The sequence below is a fragment of the Belonocnema kinseyi genome, chromosome 6 (genome assembly GCF_010883055.1).
Source record: "Belonocnema kinseyi isolate 2016_QV_RU_SX_M_011 chromosome 6, B_treatae_v1, whole genome shotgun sequence".
Classification (NCBI taxonomy): domain Eukaryota; kingdom Metazoa; phylum Arthropoda; class Insecta; order Hymenoptera; family Cynipidae; genus Belonocnema; species Belonocnema kinseyi.
In genome coordinates this window covers 85,222,195-85,240,167 of record NC_046662.1, presented here as the reverse complement: position 1 = coordinate 85,240,167, position 17,973 = coordinate 85,222,195, and the positions used below count along the sequence as shown (strand labels likewise).

General features: G+C 26.2%; 1 protein-coding gene across 1 annotated transcript in view; it reads left to right on the top strand.

Annotated features, from left to right (window-relative positions):
• Positions 1-4,143: 4,143 nt before the first annotated feature.
• The window catches only part of LOC117174265 (elongation factor Tu, mitochondrial), a 30,774-nt gene continuing 16,944 nt past the window's right edge, over positions 4,144-17,973 (top strand). The window contains exons 1-4 of the mRNA XM_033363181.1: positions 4,144-4,269; positions 4,503-4,555; positions 10,379-10,544; positions 15,277-15,584. Of these exons, the coding sequence (XP_033219072.1) occupies positions 4,233-4,269; positions 4,503-4,555; positions 10,379-10,544; positions 15,277-15,584 (564 nt within the window). The 5' untranslated portion in view covers positions 4,144-4,232. The remainder of the gene's footprint in view (positions 4,270-4,502; positions 4,556-10,378; positions 10,545-15,276; positions 15,585-17,973) is intronic.

The window sequence follows — 17,973 nt, the reverse complement described above, 5'->3', positions numbered from 1 at the left end:
TTCCAAAGTTTCAGCTCGATATCTTATTTACAAAAAAAGTTCTTAGGTTCAAAGAACATTCAGTGAACCGAAAAAGTGAGGTCGGTAATATAGGTATTTAGCTGTGTCACATGCCCTTAATTGTTTCATTTACTTCGATAGATTTTATTAATCAATTAATTTTTTTTAATATTTTTTATTTATTAATTTATTTAAGATAGAAAATTAATCTGGTATAAAATGGAACTATTCCATTAAAGATTCATCATTTCTATTAAAAATTCACATATTTGGTTAAAAATTATTTCTTTTTTTTTAGAAAATTACCTTATTTGGCAAGTTGATCTTTTTGATTGAAAATTCTTCCTTTTGATTAAAAATGCAAGTATTACAGTCAAGTTTTTTGTCGTTCCAAAAGTCAGACATTTAAAAAAAATAGTTTTTCTGTGACGATATTTTTTACAATTGAATTTTTTCTAACCATCGCACAAAACCACAAAAATGAAAATGTTTAAAAACTGAATTCGGAGATGCTATAAAATATCATAACGGACGTCCCCGGACTCTTTTTTGAGGGATAATAACAAAAAATTTTATTGTGCTAAATAAAAATGTTATGCATTATTTTGAGGTTACGTCAGTTTTCATCTCTGCCTTTCCGATAATTTGGATATTATTTATGAAATAAACTTTTTTAATTGCCTGCAAACAAGGTTAGCTCCGAGAGATTAGTTACTATGTTTATTTGCAAGTCCAAAGTTTTCGGCCAAAAGTATTGTTTATAAACAATACTTTTGGCCGAAAACTTTGGACTTGCAAACCTCGAAATATACACAACGTTGTTAGGAAATTAAAATTTTGGTTGACAAAAAAACACAAAAAAAGTGTGCGGGGACGTCCGTTAGCATGTTCGCTATCATTTCCCAGATTTTAAAGACAAAATATTTCTTATCCTAGGAAAAACGCCGGGGGAATCTAACACTGAAAAAAATCGATACTATTTCCGAAGCTCTATGTAAATTAATCATATTTTTGCTAAATTAAAACTTTTTTTCATTAACCCACATAGCATGTTCGCTATCATTTCCCAATTTTTTAAGGCAAAATATTTATTATTCTAGACAAAAGCCAGGGGAACCTAAAACTGGTAAATTCGCCAATTTTCTAAATATCACTTAAGAAACAATTTTTTTCAAATAATTATATTTCAAGATTAAATTGTCATTTTTAAAATTGGAAAATTGGAATTTTTTAATTTAAATGACCGTGACAAATTTTTGCGAACCAGGAAATGACCGGGAATTTTTTTCTTCGATTAAAACGGCCACCCTGTATAGGTCAAAAGATCAACTTTCTATTTATTTATCTGGTTCAACCTTCAATTTTGAACTGATAGGCGTTTTTTAAACTTAATTACATTTTTTAAATTGGATTGAAAAAACTAACTTCAGGTGATTTCATTTTTCATTGTTTTATAAATAAAATAGTTATTAAGCTACTGAGGCTATAAAGTTTCATCAAACTTTCACCCAATGAAAAGTTTCAAATATTAAGGACGGAAAATGGAAAATATATTTTTTTAAATGCTCTGGAGTATAAAATTTAAACATTACATTCTGTATTAATATACATTAACATTAACATGGCGGAAATCAAAATTTATCCAGTAGAAAATTAAATTTATTTTATTTATTTATCCCAGACTTCACATTCTTTTTTCCCTCTTTTCATAATTTTCTCATTTTTTAAATAAATTTGAACTGATTTAATAGAACCCAATAAGAAAATCCAACCATTTTTCGTTAAAAGATCATTCTTTTGGTTGAAAAGTTTATTATTATATTTTTGATTGAGCATTCATATTTTGCTGTTGAAAATTTAATTATTTTTGTTAAAAATGTAATTATTATGTTCAAGATTGCAACATTTTGTTAAAATGTTAAATACTTCCCTTTTCGATGAAAACTAAACTATTTTATTTAAAAAATGGTTATTTTTGTGATTAAAATTCAGCTATTTTGTTAAAAATGTACTTTTTCCTGAAAATTCAACTGCTTTGTAGAAATTTTTCTTTCAGGCTTGAAAAATCAACAATTGGTAGGCATGTTTTTAATATCTTAAACAAAAAATTATTTTTGTTTAAAAATTCATCTCTTTTGGTAAGTATCTTTTGATGGAGATGGATTGATCAACCATTTTTATTGAAAATTAGTCTTTTTTGATGAATTTCACTGTTCTCATTTAAAATAAAAAATAATTTTTGATTAAAATAGCAGCTTTTAATTTTTCATTGAAAATTAATTTTTTTTGTTGTTCAAAATGTAACTATTTGATTATAAGCTGAGCTGCTTTGTTAAAAATCTATTTTTTGTTAGAGGATTCATCATTTTAGTTGGAAATCAAATCCTTTGGTTCAAAATATAAGTATTTTGTTTAAACATGTTTTTTTAAATGAAGTTTTTTAATTTATTAATGTACTCTTTTTACAAGTTAATCCGTTTCATTGAAATGTTTTACTAAAAATTGAACTACTCTACTTAAATATAGATCATATAATTTGCAAATTTATTTCTTTTGTTGAAAATGTAACTTGTTTGTTGAAAATTTGTCTTTTTCGTCAGAAAATTAATCTTCTTGTTAACAAATTCATACACTAAAATAAAGTTAAACTGTTTGGTTGAAAATTAACATTTTTGTTAAAAATTCATATTTCCGAATAGAAAATTCAACTTTTCTGTATAAAATTCGTCTTCCTGACTTGAAAATTCAACAATTTGGTTGAAAGTTTTGTTATTTTTGGAAAGGAAAATCGTTTCTGGTTGAAACTTAAAGTATTTTGTTCAATATTCGTCTTTTTTTAAACTCATGTTTTTTGGTTACAAATGAAACTGTTTGGTTCTCTCTAAATATGAATCACTTAACAATTTTACTAATATTAAATAGCTACTGAATTCTAGCTACGAATCAGCCATTATTAAATAATAAACAGGGAAAACTTACTAATTTATCAGTGAATAAGAATTTTCTCCGAGTTAAATCTAAATTTTTTTTTAATTAATCCGTTTTGATTCAGGATTTAACTATTCTGTTGAAAATTCGACCTTATTTCAATTGAAATGTTTTTGATTTTAAATAAAAATATATATTTTTAAATATCGATTATTATATTTTTCAATGAGATTTCGGCTTCTTCTTGTTTTACTTGATTAAAAACTCGTTTTTAAAATAATTACTTCAGTGAAAATTTTATCTCTTCGGCTGAAAATGTAACTGTTTTCTTATTCATTCAAATATTTTGTTAAAAATTCGTCTTTTTTGGTAGAAAATAAATCTTCTTGCTTGAAAGCTGATATATTTTGTGTCAAAGATGTATCTACATGTTTGGTTGAAAATTCAATATTTTTACTTGAAATTGAATTTAATATATTGTGAAACTTTCGAACTTTTCTGAAACTTTGGTCTGATGAAACTTTTCATTAACTCATATCCCTATTGACCATTCGACTTTTAAACTGCTTTAAAGTTTACCGCAGATCTCTAGACTTCAAAGATTTCAAGACATTTCAAATACTTCATATTTTTCAAAGGTTCCAATGAATTCATAAAGATGCAAAATATTTCAGATACTTCACAGATATTTCACAAAGATTTTCAACGATTTGACAAGAATGTCAAACATTTCACGAAGGATTTATACACGGATTTCAAGATTGATCAACCCTTCGAATAATTTCTAAATAATTTTCTAATAATTTTGCATTGAATAAATTTGAGGATTCCTCAATTTTGTTTGGTTAAAAATAGAAAATTTGCAGTTCAAGCTTTAACGCGACATTATATCATTATTTGTCGATTTAAATCACAAATTTTAGGAAATTTGTTATTTGACACTCCGGCTATAAAACTAATTTTAATCACTTCCGAAGTAAAAAATATACGAAATTGCCCTAAAACACGAACAAATATTACCCTATATTTTTATATTTTCCTTATATTTTTAAAAATATTTTCTTAAAGAATTGTTTAACAAAGAAACGTTAAACAAAGTTTAATTATGAACTCACTTTAAAATCCGGAAGCAGCCTTAACCGCATGCGTATCCGAGTTTTTGTTTGAAAGAATTGTTATGTAATTTCCTGTCAGTAGTAAATTATTCACCAGATGTCACCCTTGTCGTTCTTCCCGTGCGACTAAATTTGTTGGTTATAATAGGTATTTAACAAAAATACCGTGTAAGACTTTGTGCAAAAATCATGGCTTTGGTTTCTGCGAGAGCAATTTTAAGTCCGGGTGAGTTTCACATGTTACTCAACTTTATAATCGTATTATTTATATACTTACAACAGAAAATTGTCATGCGGATTGCAAGACTCGCAGCGACTTTCTGCTCATGTTACGTGCTCTACTTGCTACATATTTCTTAAAATAATTCTATGCCGCATGAAATTGAATAAATGATAGTTCAATAGAAATTTTTTATTTCTGGAAATAATAACTTGACATTTAAAATTTCTCGTTTTCAGCGACACGCCAGACCGTCGGACACACAGTTTTCAGCAGACAGCTCGCAAAATACGTGAGTTAACCCGTATCTGTAATTGTGCATTGCATAAAATAAATTCCAAAAAATAGATTATTTAATGTTATTTATTGTGCTTGCATTAAAAATAATGGATTGCTTCTTCTCATCTCCTTCTTATTTTTCATGATGACATTTTTTTTTTTGGAAGAGTACTTACGGGAATTTGAAAAGAAAAACACCGGAATTGCAAATTTTGAACTTTTTATGATAAAGACCAACAATTTTGGGTTTAAGGTTTAAAAGTTTTACAAGTCTAGGTTAAATTATCCCAAGTAGGCCACCATAAATTAAAAGTCGTTCCATTTTTCGTGTAAAATGAATTTTTTCATAGCCTTTATGTTCAAAAATATTTTCTTAGGTTTTTTCGCAAATTTTTTTTGCAAAAGTTATTAATAATGAAAATTTAATATCGCAACATGATGAAAATTGTTCTCGCAGACCGCTTAACGAATTTTGATGATTCTTAGACTGATTTTTTTTCTTTAAAACCGTACATTTCAGAAATCTTTCTTCCGAATATAAAAACATTGAACTTGTTTGAAAAATAAATTGTTTGTAAACAAATTGAATTTTTTCTTTAAAAAGGTGCATTCTAGAAATCTTTTTTCCGAATATAAAAAGATTTAATTTGTTTAAAATTTATCAATTGTTTTTAAACAAATTGATCTTTAATTAAAACAATATTAATGACTATCATTTTAAATAAACTGAAGCACAACATGCTCTGAGCGCTCATGCGTCGCACTAAAAATGTATATTCCGTGGAATAATAGAAAAAAGGTGGCCGCTGGACCGGGAAACCTGAAAAACCGGCAAATGACAGTGAATTTATTCTTTGACCGAGAATTTTACAACATTTGTAGAATAAAAATGTTTCCCAACAGTTTTAAAGGTTAAAAAAATAATTAAAAATCAGAAGTTTTTAAAATCGAAGATTTTTTAATAAAAAACAGAATAGCTGCCGGACCGGGAAACCTGGAATTTGCAGAAGAAAAATCTGCCCAAGTTCGATTTGAACAGGTTTTAAAATAATTAAAGTGCAGTTTTGAAGATTTAAACAATTAAAAATTAAAAGCATTTGAAGTTGAAAACTTTTGATAAAATCAGTTATATTTTATCAACTGTAAATATAAATAAATAAATAATTTTTTAAATGAATCTGTATTCTAAGTATATAAATCTAAACAATAATTGATTTGACCAAACAATTCTAGATCCGTTCAAAATTTGAGAATTTCCAGATTGTAGCTGTTTTAATCCGAAAGTCTTAATAAGAATTGAAATGAATATATCACTTATTCCAATAATTTTATTTTTAAATAAACATTTGCATGATTTATCAATAATATATTTTTAATTTAGAGTTTTAGGTCTTCCTTTATATTATTTTTTATATTAAATTTAATAATTCAATTTTATAATATATTGTTTTATTAGATTTTCGAAGAACTTTTAAACTTTTAGTGTTACAATTTTAATTGTTATATCTAAAAAGCTTTAATTTATAAGTGAAAGTGTTACATTTTGACGCATAAATAACAATTGAACACTTATTATTTGTAGAAAAAAATTTGAGTAATTTTAAGAGATATTTAGAAGTTTTGAAAAGATTCAAAATTAATTAAAAACTTGAAATGATTTCAAGTAATTTAAACTAAGTATGTTAACATTTTTTTAGAACTTCTAAATATATTTTTAAATTAATCGAAATTTTCCTACAATTTTTGGAAATCCTGCTAATTAAAAAAAATCCTTAAAATCTTCCATAATTTTTCAAAGTGAGAAATCATTTTCAATTTTCCTAAGAATCTTAAGAAACATTTTTATTCTTTTGAAGTCGTTCACAATTCTTAAAAAAAATCTAAATTTTTTATTTGAAATCTGCAAAAATCTACATTTTATTTTAAATTCGGCTGTATTTGAAATTATTTCAAGTTCTAAATTTAATTCGAATATTTTTAGAACTTCTAAATATCTCATAAAATTATTATAATATTTTGACAAATAAAAATTGTTCTATTGTTATTCATGAATTCAAATTTATTTATTTTTAATTTGTAGAATTTTATACAAGTTATAGAAAAAATTCAGTTCATTTTGAAATATATTTAAAAGTTCCGAAAAAAAATTCAAAAATTATTTTGAATTTGGAAACATTTCAAACTACTTCTCGACTTCTCAAGATTTTAAAATAAAATTGTAAAACTTTTAAAGGATGCCTAGACTATTTAAAATAAAAATAATTTAACTTCTAATTTAAGAATTGTTAAGTTAAAGAAATATTTTTCAATCTTTAATGTTTTTAGCTTAAAATTACTTGAAATAATATAATTTCGAAAATTTTTAAAGTTCATTGCTTGATTCTTTAACTTAGACTGTTGAAAATGTTAACGTGGATTTATATTTTTGAAACTTAATGTGAATCTTTGAGCAATATAATTTATAAAAGTTCTAAATTTTGCAGTTTATTTGAATTTGATTTAACATTGGTCAATTGAAAAGTGTTAGCACCTTCCATTTGGTAAGCATACATTCTTGAGCATTTGAATACACAATTTTTAAATTGAAAACTTTTAAACTTCTATTTTAAAAGTTTGGAATTCAAGTGTTTAACTTTGAATGCTTTAATTTTTTGTTTATTGTTTATTACTTTATACGGAAAAATATTTAGAATATAGTTTGATTTTTTAAATTTCATTGGCCGTGAAAAATGTTTGCGAACCGGGGAAAAACCGGGATTTTTTTCTTTGATTAAAATGGCCACCCTGAGAAACTACTTAGTATGTATTTCTTTTCGCATTTCTCTCCAAAAAAATGTAGAGTAATGTGCAAAATTATTATTTTTTAAGATAGCAAAAGTACAATTTTCTATAAACAATTAGTTTTTTAAAGCAAATTCAATGTTTTTATCTTCACAGGTTGTCCAGCGACCTTGAAAACCTTGAAAATCTGGAATTCTCTTTGAAGTTTTTTTTATTAACCGTGAATACCTGAAAATATGGAATTTTTCACCAGAACCTTGAATTAATTTTTTTCTTTTAAAGCTTATGTGATTGAAACGCGAAAACTAATTTAAATCTTTCAGTATTTTATGAAAGAAATATCACGTTTAGAAGAAATCTTGCTACTGCAAAGTTTTTTATTTATAAAGATATAACTTATCTTTTACTCATTACAGAATAAATAGCGAAATTCCTACGCGCATATTTTTTAAACTTTACCAATTATTTTATAGATTGTAACGAATAGACTTCAACATTGTGAATAATTTTTATTTTTTTATATTTTTTTGCCGCTAATAGAGAATGTTCAAGTATACATTTTTTTATACCACTCGGTTTTTAAGTGTACACCAGATTACAAAACATTACTAAAGATTTCAAAATATTTATAAGGGTTTTGAACGTTATGCGAAGATTTAACGATTTCCAACTATTTTTAAATAGGCGTGCACACCTTATTTCAAAGATTTTGAACATTTCTAAAGATTTAAACAATTTAAAACTTTCATAAGATTTTAAAGATTTTAAAAAAGCTACACCAGATGTCTAAGCTTTCAAAACATTTTACACAGGTTCAAAATATTTCAATGATTTTAAATGAAAACAAGGACTGCAGAAGGATTTTACAAATATTTTTTTAAAATTTCATAAAAATTTCACAAGAATACAAGGATTTGAAAAAGGGTACAGTTCACTAGATTTTAAAAACTTTAAAAAATTTAAAGAATTTGAAACATTTTAAAAAGGATTATAGCAAACCAGATTAAAAAGGCTTTAAAGCAGTTTGAAGATTTTAAACGATCACAGAAGGCTTAAAAACATGTTAGAAGATTGGAACAAGATTAACTAAGATTTCAAATAATTCAATGATTTTAACAAATGAAAAAGAATTGAAAAACAAAGAATTAAGAATAAATTTTTAACTATTTTAAAAGATTTGACAAGGATTTAAAAAACATTTAATAAAGATTGCGAGGATGTCAAAGATTTTAAAAAAGCGTGTTCACAAGATTTTACAAAGATTTCGAGCATTTCGAAAGATTTTTAAAAATTCATAAGATTAAAAATGTTCAAACAAACTTTTTTCCAGATTTCTAATATTTCAAAATATTTTACACATATTCAACATGTTTTAACATTTTCAAATGAATACAGATGATTTCACAAAAAATTTCATACAAATTTCAAAAGATTTAAACAAATTTGATAAAAATTTTAAAGATTTCCCCATCTCCCCAAAAAACGAAGAATTTGTTTAGTTATGGTTCTTCTGTCTTTATACATTGTTGGCTAATTAAAAATGAAATATCTCATCTCTTACATCTATAAAACTGGTTATTTAATTATTTGATGTAAAAAAAAGGAGACCTGAAAAAATTTGACTTCTTCGCCTGGAAAACCTGGTGAAGATCTTTAATTTCGTTCCTAAGAATAACTGGACACTAGGCCCCAAAGTTTCCATTTCCTGAGAAAGAAAACCCGTATTTTTTTTCGTAATTCAAATATTAACCCGTGTCACCGGGCACTTCAAAATCTCATTTAATTAACATGGGGGAATTTTGAATTTTCGAAAAATTAAACTCATGTTCTTGGGTTTCACCGAAACATGCCAAGTTTGTTAGGGATTCAAGAGGAGTGTCTACGGATTAAAACAATACTAATAATTTTCATTCCCCCCCCCCCACCCTACCCGCAGCGCCCGAAATCACTCAACAAATTTAAATTACTTAAAAAATTATTTATTCCTGAAAAATGTAAAAAATAATCGTATTTTCAGATTGAAACGCAATATTTTGTCATTGTTTGTAGTAGTCAATTTTTCTAAAAACATAATGTAAATATTTAAACCATTAATTAATGTTTATTTTCAAAATGCCTAAAAATTGAGCCAGAGATGTCCGATTTTTTTCAAATTGGTATCCTATGCTACTTTTTGTTGAATAATTAAATAATTTTTAAACATTTATTCTAATTTTTAACAAATTTGTATTGGTGTAAACAATTTTTATTTGCTAAAGCCGTTATTTTTCCATAACTAAAAAAAATTGAAGACATACAACTGATTACGATTTTTAATGTATTTTTGGAAAATTAATTATTTAAATAAATTATATTTGTTAAAACAATTAAAAAGTGGGAAATGCATTCTTTCTCTACAATATACTTTCAGAAACATAATTGTCTGTGTTCGATCTTATTTATTAAATATTAAAAGAAATGTATCAAAATTAGGCAATTATTCAACAAAACGTAGCACAGGATTCTAATTTAAAAAGAAAGTTAATATCTCTGGCTAAACAATTACAAACAATTACATTTCAATCAGAAAATATGATTATTTTTTTACATTTTTTGGGAATAAATCTTTGTTTTGTGTCATATTCGGGGCGCTGCGGGGTGGGCTGGAAATGAAAGTTATTAGTATGGTTTTATTTCGTATACACTCCTCTTAAATCCCTAAAAAAAACTTGGCACGTTTCGATGAAACCCTGGAACATGAGTTCAATTTTTCGAAAATTTCCATTGTTAATAACTTTTACGACAAAATTTTTTTTGCGACCAAAACCTGGGGAAATCATTTTTAATTATAAGGACTATTAAAAAATAATTTTACAGCGAAAAATTACGATATTTGATTTATAGAGGCTTACTCGATTATAAAAAAAAAAACTGTTAATCAGAAAATTCCAATCAATGCAGCTTTTAACTAAACAGATCGATACTGCAATGCTATGTAGTTACTTTTTTGACTCTGCAAAATTTTTGTATGTGGACCTGTGTAATATTCTAAGCTTATATTAAATCTGAATTTCAGCAACGGCAAAACCAGGTACACAGTCAATTATTCCTACCAACAATCTTCGCTCAGAGATTTTATGCCGAGAAGGTGGTATACAGTAGAGAAAAACCCCATTGCAATGTAGGAACTATCGGTCACGTAGATCATGGAAAAACAACCTTAACAGCTGCCATAACGAAAGGTTAATCTTAAGTTAATATACTCTATTAATTTATTATTTTATATTTTTAATAGCATTGTTGCAAAAAAAAAATTGAATTGTTTTTTAATTAAACATATATAACTATTTTTACGATTTTATGGTATTTTTAAAACCTTTGAGGCATTTTCAAGAGCTTTTAATTCGACATATTTTAGGGAATTTTAAAATATCTTAAGGAATCATTAATTAATTTCATTAATTTGAAGGGATTTTAAAGCGTTCTGAAATATTTGAGCATAAAGCAATTTTTTTAATTTCGAAATAAATGGAACCATATTACAGGACCTTTAAGGTTTAAAGATATTTTTAAAGATTTTACGGGATTTAATAATATTTTACTACATTTCGAAGAATTTATTCATTAGAAGTGCGGTATTTCGAAGGCTTTTAAAGATTTGAAGAGATGTGGATTTCACGCTGAATTGTTATTAATTTATCTTTAGTTCTTTTATTGCATTTTTTTTAATCACTGGAATTCTCCCAAAACTCAATTCTAGACAATTCAATGGATTTTGTTTAATTTTTAAAGTTTCTATTCAATTGATCCTGAGGGTATATTGAGAAAATGGTCAAAGGATTTGAAATATTTTAGGGCATTTTTTTCATATTCCTTGGCATTTTCAAGAGCTTTAAAAAAATGTAAGGGATTTCAAAATATGTTAAAAGATTTAAAGGATTTTAGGTTATTTTAAAACATTCTAAGTAATTTTTAATTGATTTCAGTAGTTTAATGGGATTTCAAAAGATTTGAGGAATTTTTAAAAAAATCCAAGGAATCATTAATTACTTTCATCAATTTTAATGGATTCCAAAGAATTTGAAATATATTAGAATAGTGCATTTGTTTAGAAATCCGGAAGATATGGAACAATATTATATGCCCTATCCATAAGGTTTTAGCATATTTTATAAGATTTCATATTATTTTATCAGATTTCCGAGGATTTTAAAGATTTTAAGAGATTTTAAAGGCCGCAAGGTATTTTAATGAATTTACCAGCATTTTAAGTAAATATCCTAGAATTTCAGAGGATTTTATCATATTTTAGTGGATTTATTGGAAATTATTCACGAGAAGTGAGGTATTTCATAGGATTTCAAAGGATCTGAAATACTTTCGAGAATCTAAAAAGATTGCAAGAAATTTTTAATTGATTTCAATAATTTGAAGGGATTTTTAAGGGTTTGAAATATTTTAGGGTAAATAATTTCCTAGAATTTCGAAAGCTATGGAACGAATTTATCGGACCTATAACGTCTAAAGAAATTTAAAAAGATTTCACGGGATTTGATAAGGTTTCCGAGGATTTCAATGATTGTTAAGGTGTTTTGATGCTCTCAATGTATTGTAATCAATTTTCCACGATTTCAGGAAATATCGCCAGACTTGATATAATTTCACGATATTTAATAAAATTTGAGTGGAATTTAAAGAATTTATGCGAGAGAAATAAAGTATTCCATGAGGTTTCAAAGACTTTAAGAATTTTGTCATTAGTTTTTGAAATTCACCCTGAATTTTCATGAACTTATCCTGAATTCGATGTATTTTTTGACTGTTTAAAAGTTTCTATTTCTTTGATCCTGAGAATCAATTGATAAAATGATCAAAGGGTTTGAAACATTTTAATGTATTTTTTAAAATTAATTTTCCAATTAATTTTAATTCTTTTCAATTTAACTTGAATTGTTTTGAAATCTTATGAATTTATCCTGAATTAGTTACGATTTGAGCTCGAAAAAAATACCCTATGAGCGTGATAAAAAAGTACCCTTTGGTTCCTATATTTCATCTCTTAGAGACTGCTAGGCTTCTTATTATTTAATACTTTTAATAGGATTTTTGCTAAACAAATTTGCATTTTTTAAAGGTTAAATTTAAAATGTAATAGAAATAGATAACCATTTTTACTATAAAAAAATAATTTTCGTCATGTCTATTTTTTATTTCATTCTAAAATTTATATTTGCTGACTTCGGAGGTTATGATTAGGAATAGTTAACTATGAGATACATTTCCATGTGACGAAAACTAAGTCAAGCAATAGTTTGTATGTCTAAAGAACAGGCGGCACATTTACTTCTGATACATGCGAAATTTCATTCTAACATATTGTCCATTTTACTGGGTTTCTAGCAACCTTGAAAGAATTGAAAACTAGGGTAAAAAATTGCTTCATTGGAAAGTTTGAACCACATTCCACTCACCCCCTTAAAACTATTCCCCCCATCCCTAATACGATTTAACTTAAAACGCGTTATTTAAAAAACAGGATTGCTACAGATTACCAATTTCAACCATGAAGATTAATTTTTAACCTTAGAAACTAATTTTATACAAAATAGGTAAATTTTTAATCTAAAAATGAGTTTTCAACCAAAAATATTAATTTTGACCTAAAAGATTAATATTCTACCACAAAAGACAAATTTTCAACAAAATGCATGAATTTCCAACCAAAGCAGATAAGCTGTCAACCAAACACGGAGCAGTTGGATTTTCAATTAAAAAATCATCTTATTTAGCAAAATAGTTATATTTTTAACCCTTAAAATGAATTTTCAACTATAAGGATGTATCTTCAATAGAAAAAATTTATTCTGAACCAAATGAGGGAATTTTCAACCAAAAGGATGAATTTTCTACAAATAAAATACGAATTTTCAATATAATACATAAGTCTACAACTAAAATAGATATATTTTTAATCACAAATGCAATAGATGTATTTTGATATAAGAAAAATGAATTATTTAAGTCAAAAACGCGAACTTTCAACAAAATAGTTATAATTTAACCAAATTAATTAATTTTCAACAAAATACAAGAATTTTTTAAATCTGCAAACCATCAATTTTCAATCTCACTGATAAATTTTCAACTAAAATGATAAATTAGTAACCGGAATAGTTACATTTTAAATAAAAATATGAATGTTCAACAAAAATTATAAATATTTAACTGGAATATTTTAATTTTCCACCAAAAAGGTGAATTTTTAACCAAAAAGTCTAATTTCATCAAAAGAAGATGGATTTCCAACAAAATGCATTAATTTGCAACAGAAAAAGATCAATCGTAAACCAAAAAGATTAATTTTTCACCAAGAAGATTTCAACCATAAATGTTTATTTACAATCAAACATGGAATAATTCAATTGTTGTTCAAAAAATGAATTCCCAACAAAAAAATTACATTTAAAAAGAATATTTCAATTTTGAACCAAAAAGAGTTTTTCGCCTAAAATTATAAATCACCAACCAGAATAGTGATTTTTTTAGTAATGTTAATGTAGTTCTACTTCTAACAAAGATATTTGAAGTTTCAACGAAAAATCTAATAGTGGATATTTGAAACAAAAAAGATTTGAAATTGAAACCAAAAACAGTTGAATTCAACCAAAGAAGACGGCTTTTAAAGAAAATAGTTGAATCCACTCATTATTTTAATTAAAAATTCATCTTTTTGGTCGAAAATTAATTTTTTTTGTTAACTAAAAACTTAACTATTCAATTTTTGGTTGAAAAATAATCTTTTTAGTTGAAAATTCGTCTTTTTTCTAGAAATTAATCTTCTTGGTTGAAAATGCATCTTTTTTATTTAAAATTCAATTAATCAAATTAAAGACTTCATTTTGGTTGAAAATTAATTTTTTAACTGAAAATTTGCACTGTTCCGTTTTTTGTTATAGATTTATATTTTGTAGTAAAAATTCAACTGTTTTGTTTAAAATTTCCCTTTTTTATTTAAAAATTCGTGTATTTTGTTAAAAATCGTCTTTAAGTAGAGAACGAATCTTCTTCTTTGAAAATTCATCTTTTTGGTTGAAAATTCAAGTATTCCAGTTAAATTATCATAATTTTAGTTGAAAATTCATCTTTTTATTTTTAAAAACTGCTTGTTTAAAATTTAAACTTAAGATTTTACTGTTAAGGATTCATCATTTTATTTGAAAATGCATCACTGGTTGCAAACTTTTTTATGAAAAATTAATTTTTTAATTAAAATTTTAACTTGAAAAGTTAGGAATTTGAATCGGTTTTAATTAAATTTAATATAGTATCCACTTCACACATTAACTGAATACTCACTGAATTTTAAGTTAAGAAGATATAATAAAAATTTGTTTTAAATTGTTATTCAAATTCATGGGATATAGACAAAAATTAAAGAAACAATAATGTTTTTAGTATGACGAGTCGATTAAAAAAAAATGCGAAATATATAAATGACTTTGTACTATGAAAATTATACCTGGAAAATCCTGGAATTGTCAGGGAATTCTTTGCTAGGATTTGAGTAGACACCCTCATATGTAAATCTTAAGGTTTCGAAATATTACCCAAATAGTGTCACTGCTTGCGTCAAGAAATCTCTCAACTTTTTCGACTTTTTTTAAAATTTAAGATTCGAAAGTTTGCCAATAAGGCCATTAAACTCAACCGTAGGGTTAATTTTCTAATTGGTAGAAGTTACTAAACGACTCAAGGTCCTTATAGTATTTAAAATATTACTTTTTCAAATTTCTCCGGAAAAAAGTATTAAAGTACATTTTCTTTCACCAATGTAATTACTAGGTAATTTATTATTAAAAAATGCAATTTTGTTTGTTATAAGTCATGCAACAACCCTATCGTATGTTGTTGAAAATCATGTAACAACCTTATTGTGTGCATTCAGATTGGTGAATCTAATTATTCAATTTTCAGTTCTCTCGGAGAAATCGTTGGCAACAGCAAAAGGCTACAATGAAATAGATAATGCACCTGAAGAAAAGGCGCGAGGAATTACAATTAATGTTGCTCATGTCGAGTATCAAACTGAAAATCGGCATTATGGACACACGGATTGTCCCGGTCATGCCGATTTTATTAAAAACATGATTACAGGAACTGCTCAGATGGATGGTTCCATTTTAGTAATTGCTGCAACTGATGGATGTATGCCTCAAACAAGGGAGCATTTGATCCTCGCGAAACAGATCGGCATCGAATACATCGTCATTTTTATCAATAAGGTAATTTCTATATATAAAAAAATATATGCTGTACTCAAATAGACTATAAATTAAAATAATACAGGGTGTCTACTTTACCTGGAAAATCTGTAAAACCTGGAATTGTCAGGGAATTTTTTAGAAAACTTGCTTAATATTTTTTTTTAATTCCAATATGAAATTGGACAACACTTATCCTTTATTTGCAAAAGTAGGTTTATATTACTGTATCAAATTATTTTGTTGGATTTTTTTTATGTTCGAAATTAATTTTTTAACTGAATATTTTACCATTATATTTTTTGGTTAAAAATTGATAATTTCTATTTGAAAATTCGTTTTTTTTTATAGAAAGTTGATCTTATTGGTTGAAGACTTATCTTTTTCGTTGAAAATTTAACAATTGGTTTGAAATTCTTTCTCCCTCTTGACTGAAAAATCTTTCTTTGTTGAAAATTTAACTGTTTTTACTTCAAATTTAAAATCTTTTTTTTGTTGAAATATTAACTAACAAATTTTGCGTTCAGAATTAATCTTTTTTGGAATAAAAATTTAATTTCTCGATTGAAAGCTAAACTCTTTTGTAAAACATTAATTTTGTTGGCTGACGATTCATAATTTTAACCCAAAATTCATCCCATTGGTTACAAAAATATCTATTTTGTGAAAAATTCGTTATATATTTGGCTAAAAGTTAATTTTTGTTATTGATACTTTAACTATTCTAGTTGAAAATTTAACTATTTTCTTGAAACTTTTTTTGTGTCATTTTTTTTCACGGATAATATAATTCTTTCATTTGAATGTTCCATCATTTTTGTTAAAAATTCATTAAAGATTTAACGATTCAATTTTTAGTTGAAAAATTATCTTTTTACATTCTCATCATTTATGATTGAGAAAGTATTAGAATTGTCGGAAATTTGACATCACACTTTTTCAACGGATCTCCACGTTTCGAGACCCCCTGAATCCGAAAATCAGGTTTTCACGATGGCGTCTGTCTGTCTGTCCGGCCGTCCGTCCGTCCTTAAACACGATAACTCTCGAAAAAATGAACGAATCAAATTCATCTTTGGCACACTTTTTTTAGGTCCTAAAAAAAGAAAGAACGAGTTCGTGAACCAGCCATTTTTGATAAAAATTCAAAAAGTGAGCGCATTTTGAAAATTTTTGAGACCACTTTTTTCTGAATTTGAAAATTCTATGTTCGGATATTTATAGTATTAAAAAAATAAACAATTTATCCTTATGACTTTCTTCGATAAAAAGAAAATTCTCAGAGTTATAGCGTTTTCAAAAAAATTTTAATCAACTGAAAATCCAAATTTGAACCCGAAAAACGCAAGATATGAAAAAAAGTCAAGAAAAGAAAAACATTTATTTTTGAAAGCCCTACAAGATTATCATAACCAATTTTTGGATTTTCTTCAAAAATATAAAATTCAAATTTTGAGTGCACAAAAAATAATGGAAAATAAAAAATTCCATTTTGTGAAAAACTATGTAGGATACGAAAAAAGATGAATGAACAAAAATGGTTATCCAAAAAAAGATCTAGAATTTCGTTAAGAATCACTTCTTGATAGGACGCGTACTTTTTGTTTTATTCGTGAAAAATAACGTTGAAAAAAAAATAATATAAAAAAAATGTTTGGAAAACGACGAAATTTACGAGCAAAAAATCCAACAAAATCTGTTTACATTGTCGGAAATCGAGCGCGCAGCGCGAGTATCATGATGAGAATATGTACCTCAAAGCCTACAGAGCTTTGACAAACTTAATTTTTGACCATACTTAATTAAGCAGATAATTCAGAATATGCAGACGAATATAAATACTGCCATCTAAAAGAGATCTTTTTGATAAAGTTTTTTTCAAGCATTCCAAATGCAAAGAATAAATATCCGAGCGCGAAGCGCGAGACCCAACCGTCGCGCGCCCTAGGCGCGCTCAAACTTGCGAGCCGCGCGCATAGCGCGCGAATAGAATGTGCCCGCTAAGCGGGCAGATTTTTCTAGTTAAAAATTCGTGTTTTTTGGTAGAAATAATCTTCTTGATTGAAATTTATATTTTACTCTTTTTGGTCTGAAATTCAATTATTCTAATGAAGGATTCATAATTTTTTGTTGATAATTTATCTTTTTTAGTTGAAAATCATGTATTTTGTTAAAAAATCCTTTTTAGTAGAAATTAATCTTCTTGTTTGAAAATGAATCTTTTTGGTTGAAAAATCAAGTATTCCGGTTAATTGAAACCTCGGCTGAAATAACGTTGTATCAACACTTATTTTAATTCCATGGTCTTCTATATATATATATATATATAATTAAAAATTTGTCATAAGGACAACCGCAGGATTTCGCCGGGAGCGGGTGCTAATCTGAAAAATTGCACCCGCTTCCAGCG